The 4,958-nt window shown below is 44.6% G+C and overlaps 1 protein-coding gene across 1 annotated transcript in view; it reads right to left on the bottom strand.

Annotated features, from left to right (window-relative positions):
• The window catches only part of LOC116073113 (glutathione S-transferase A4), an 18,649-nt gene that overhangs the window by 6,642 nt on the left and 7,049 nt on the right, over positions 1-4,958 (bottom strand). The window contains exons 2-3 of the mRNA XM_031344808.1: positions 4,441-4,547; positions 3,255-3,306 (exon numbers count right to left, since the gene is read on the bottom strand). Coding sequence (XP_031200668.1) covers positions 3,255-3,306; positions 4,441-4,527 — 139 coding nt within the window. The 5' untranslated portion in view covers positions 4,528-4,547. The remainder of the gene's footprint in view (positions 1-3,254; positions 3,307-4,440; positions 4,548-4,958) is intronic.

Genomic DNA, 4,958 nt, shown 5'->3' with positions numbered 1-4,958 from the left:
GAGGCCAGCCTGGTCTACAGAGTGAGTTCCAGAACAGCCAGAGCTACACAGAGAAACCCTGTCTCGGGGGAAAAAAAAAAAGAAAGCAAGAAAATATCTGTGACACTGTTTAGTTTAATTCTTTTCTACTACAGAAGGCACCTCAGAGGCCAACGGAAGGGAGTGAAATCTGCCAAACTCACATGGTCTCAGAACAGCTAGGCTAATGACAATGAACCTTCTGTCTTTTTTTTTAGGCTTCTCTGCTGTCCCATACTGTGTGCTGCTCAGAACAGTGGGGCCTAGGAGGACATCCCCAGTGCTATAGCAACATCACAAGGAGGGCTGGAGCACCATAGAGCGATCTGGGAGCAGCACTGCTTGCTGGTGGAATGCTGGTGGAAAGGGCTAATGAGCTACAGTCACTGACTCAGTGTGGGCACAGCTATCCTGTAGTACCCATACCGTGAGCCAGAGGCTAGAATCAAAGAGAAGAAAGAATTTCAGAAAAACAACCAAGTCCTTGCAAAGGAGTTGGGGAAAGGGTGGTCATGGCTTTCCACTTCAGGGAGATCTACCGGCATGTTGTAAACTGCAGACAGATGATTTTCCTCTTACAGAAATGAAACAAGGAGGCAAAGAAGTTAAAATCTTGCTCAAAGTTGTACAACTGTTAGTGACAGGCTGTGGCAATTTCACAACTGCTGAGCAGCAGCAGTGGGGACAATGTGACCCTTAGGCGACGGCGGTGGTGGTTAGGCTCTGGGAAGTCTAAGCAATGCTGGGGGCACGCTACTCTTTCCTCACAGTGTGAGACATTTTTTCTGAGAATTATAATACTAGTAATTGGTGTTTTTCTTTTGGTCAAAACTCATTTAAGTCAGACATGATGATCCACACTTAAGATGCTGAGGCAAGAGGATAGTAAATTCAGGGGCAGCCTAGGCTACATAGTAATACTCCATCTCCTCCTATAGAAATACTTGCACATACATGTTCATTGTTATTTTGTTCACAAAAGCTGGGAAATAGAACCATTCAACTAATGAATGGAGGACGAAAATGTGGTCCGTACACACAATGGAATTCTACTCAGCACTGAAGAGAAGGAAAGGTATAAAACCTGGAGGAAAATTGATAGAGCTGGAAAGCACTGTACTGAGTGAGGAAACCTAGTCTGGGAAGACAAATCTCACGTGTTCTTTCTCAGATGTGGATCCTAGCCTCAAAGTTTTAGATGTATGTGCTTAATGCTTAACGTGGAGTATCTGTAAAGGCTTGGAAGCTAGAAAAGGAAGGGGAGGGGACCCAAGAGCTTTGGGATGGGAAGAAAATGCAAGTGATACAAAAGTAGAAGCAGGTAAGGCTCAGAAAAAAAAATCACAGAAGAGAGGGAAGAAGGAACATAAGGGCCAAATAATAGGGAAACAGGATATGATATGATAACTCCTGGGTGTGAGATGGCCGTTATAGTCCCTTACTCACAGTGGCTGAGATTGCCTGCATCAAGCCTGCATAAGACTGGACCTGTCAATGTTCAGTCATGGGGAGAAGAGAAGGGTAAACCAAAACTTAGGAGATATGAAAAAGCCACATGGAGACCTAGTAATCTAATTAAATATATGTTTTAAAAGACAAGAGTGTTGGGAACTGAGACACACTGAAGGGATGGGTAAATGCTGTTCCCAGAAGTCGTGGGTTCTTAAACAAAAATCTCAGTACTAGGTAAAGGAGTGCCCCCTGTGAGTCATTGGTTTGGGAGGTCCCAGAAGCCCCCCAATAATGCAAGCTATTGCAGTGCTCTTGGTTTCCCTCCAGAGCTAGAGGAGAGAGACTGCTTCTAAAGACACCACTCACTTCAGCCTCAGGACATAGAGAAATCAAGTCGGAACTGAACTGGAAGCTCCTCCCTGTGGCTAGCCTTCATTGCACTGTAGCATGCTATGTAGACTACTTGGCTGGGGGGTGTGGGGGGGATCAGTGGTCTCTCCCACTGTATATCACACCTGCTACAGTATCAATCTCCCCGGCAAAATACGCTGGTGTTATAGTGGGACGACTATTATGGGGATAATCAACTACTTTCTGCTTGAATTTTAGACACCTTCTATAGGAAAGGGTTCATGCCGTAACTTCATCCAAGGTTATGCCTGAAGAGGTCATAAACTCAAGCAAGCATCTACTTCTTTGGCTTGCTAAACGGAAGTGTGGAAGTGTTGTCCAACTACCATCTAAATGTTTATATTTATGTTCACAGATTAGCAAGATAGTCAGACCTTGGTCAAAAGGTGTTTCAGTTTGTTGTGGGTGGCAAGTAATGCAGAAACTCCTTAGTTGTCAAAGTGCTGAGAAAGTGACCGTAGCCTACAAAGGACTTTTATATCACTCTCTCCAGGACTTCTGGCAGCATCATCAAAGAGTGGTCAGATGGATGTACAAGCGGGAGGCGGGGAAGGATGCTATAAAAACGGTGTCTCTGGATCATCACACTCATGAAATCTCAGCGGCTATGGCTGTAAATCACACTTATAAATTTCCCAGTAAATAGCCTTCCAACCATGCTTATGCAAACAATTCTAACTAAATTCGGTGATTTTTAAAAAAGAGAGATTAAAAATAGGAAGGAAACTTGCTGGGAAGAAGAAAGCGTTCGGCGGGAGGAAGAGAGGGTGATGGGGCGGGAAGAGACGTGATCAAAATAATTTAGATACATGAATAGAACTATCAGAGAATAACATTTAAAAGTAAAAACTGCATATGGTTTAGTCTTAATTCTATCCTTTGTGCCATAATTTAATAAATCTATTAAAAACACCTAGAGCCGGGCAGTGGTGGCACACGCTTTTAATCCCAGAGGCAGGTGGATTTCTGAGTTTGAGGCCAGCCTGGTCTACAAAGTGAGTTCCAGCCAGGGCTATACAGAAAATCGCGGTCTCAAAAAAAAAAAAAAAAAAAAAAAACTAGAAAAATAGACATGAAATACAAAGGGTATTAGTCCCCTTGCCCTGCTCAAGGGAGTTAGGTGCTGAGCTAAGGAACATCTCTTATGCTGATTGAGGCCAGTGCAGTCAGACACTTGATATGCATGAGGGCTACAGAAATTATACATTACTCTGCATCGGGAAGGCTGGGACTAAGGCAGTGTTGGTAGGAATGACTCTCCTCTTCTAGTTGTAGCCGCCATTCCTGAGACCTGTGTTCTATGTGACTGAATACCTCCAGAAACAAGTTTTTATTTCTTCCACTAAGACAGTGCTGAACAAACCGAGACTCACCCTTTTGTAACTTCTCATATTGTTCTCTTGTCTCAAGAAATTCTTCTTCAAACTAGATTGAGGAACAGAGAGCCATCGTTATAACTTTAAGATAGGAAGTAGGGAGAGAGATCCTGATGTGGTTCAGAAATACCTTGTGGCCTTCAGAATAAAATCTAAAAGGGAACCACAAAGCGGCTAGTTCCCCCCTATGAGTGAGATGGAGTGTGTATTTAGATATTAGCTTTCAGGGGTGTCCAATCTTTTGACATTGTGACATATTGTTGTCATCTACTGATGTGTTGGCTGCATGCGTAGCTATCCTGGGATGCGTGTGCCTGGGGGATGGTGGGTGGCTACTGATTGGATGAGTCTAAAGGGATAAAATGGGACAAGACAACATCTGGGGAGGTTCACCTACGATCCCCAAGGCGCTGTTCTCCATTTTTGCTTCGCCTCAACTAGCTCTCCTCTCACTTCAAACTTTTCTCTTTGCCCCAGACTTCTCCAGCGACTTCCCCTCTTTCTTTTCCTCTCTTCTCCTTCTTTGGCTTTATTAATTTTTCCTTCATATGAGGCCAAATTAAGTTTATCTTTGAGACTGATATATCCAAAGATCCTACTCAAGTGAGGTTATGGTCATTTACTGATGGCTAAAGCTGTAATTAGCCTCCATTTGCAGCCATTTATAAAGCCTCTAAAGCTTTATGAGGGTGGTTTTGTCCTTCATGTCTTGAGATGGGGTGGGACAGATGACCAGAGCAAGGAAACAAAGACAGCAGAGAGCAGTGAGCCTTGTTCCTGGGAGACAGCATTCATACTGGGGGAGACAGCAGTTTCAAGACATTTCTATAAAGTTCATGAGGAGACCTTAGAGTCAAGGTAAGAGGCAGTCAGCAGATCTTACATCTGGGCTAGGGGTGCCACGGGCAGCCATGAGAATTCCACGAGTGAGGTGCTGAGGCAGGGGTTAAATGGCCTCAGAAAAACCAAGCAATCCCAATGGAGGGAATGAGCTAATAATCTTCCCCTACAGTCACTTCATCTCCAGGAGCTTCAGAATATCCCAGGCCCTCAACTCCCCTCTTCCCGGGCACCTCATGACTGTAAACCCCCACCCCCTTCTTATCTAAGAAAACAGGTGGAAAGGAAGGGAAGGAGGAGGAGATGGGACTTAAGCTACATCCCCAACCAGGAACCGACTGACCTCCACTCCAGCCGCAGCGAGCAGCCAGCGGATCGACTCCATCCTTCCCCTGCCTTTAAAGTAGTAGAGCTTAGGTTTGGCGTCCATGACTCCTGGTTCAGAGTTTCCTAAAGGGCAGCAGTAAAAAAAAAAAAAAAAAAAAAAAAAATGTTTGGAAAACAAACTCGAACACATCATATGCTTCGCTTCCATTTACAGCCAATTCCTGTGGGGGCTGTGCAGACAAACTCACAAGAGTGGGATGAGGAGTTGGATGTGAGCAGGTGGTTACGACTGGGGCGAGGGGAGGGGGGCACTGAGGTTGCTAGGCAGTCAATATCATCCTGGTTCTTGAGAAGAAACAGCAGTCTTTAAATTTAGCCAATTAAACTGGGCAGTGGTGGTCCACGCCTTTAAATCCCAGTACTCAGGAGGCAGAGGCAGAGGAATCTCTGTGAGTTCAAGATCAGTCTAGTCTACAGAGTGAGTTCTAGGACAGCCAGGGCTACACAGAGAAATACTGTCTTGAAAAAAAAAAA

This window comes from Mastomys coucha, unplaced genomic scaffold, assembly GCF_008632895.1.
Source record: "Mastomys coucha isolate ucsf_1 unplaced genomic scaffold, UCSF_Mcou_1 pScaffold23, whole genome shotgun sequence".
Lineage (NCBI taxonomy): Eukaryota > Metazoa > Chordata > Mammalia > Rodentia > Muridae > Mastomys > Mastomys coucha.
The sequence above is the reverse complement of the archived record's forward strand: the minus strand, read 5'-3'. Positions and strand labels throughout refer to the sequence as shown.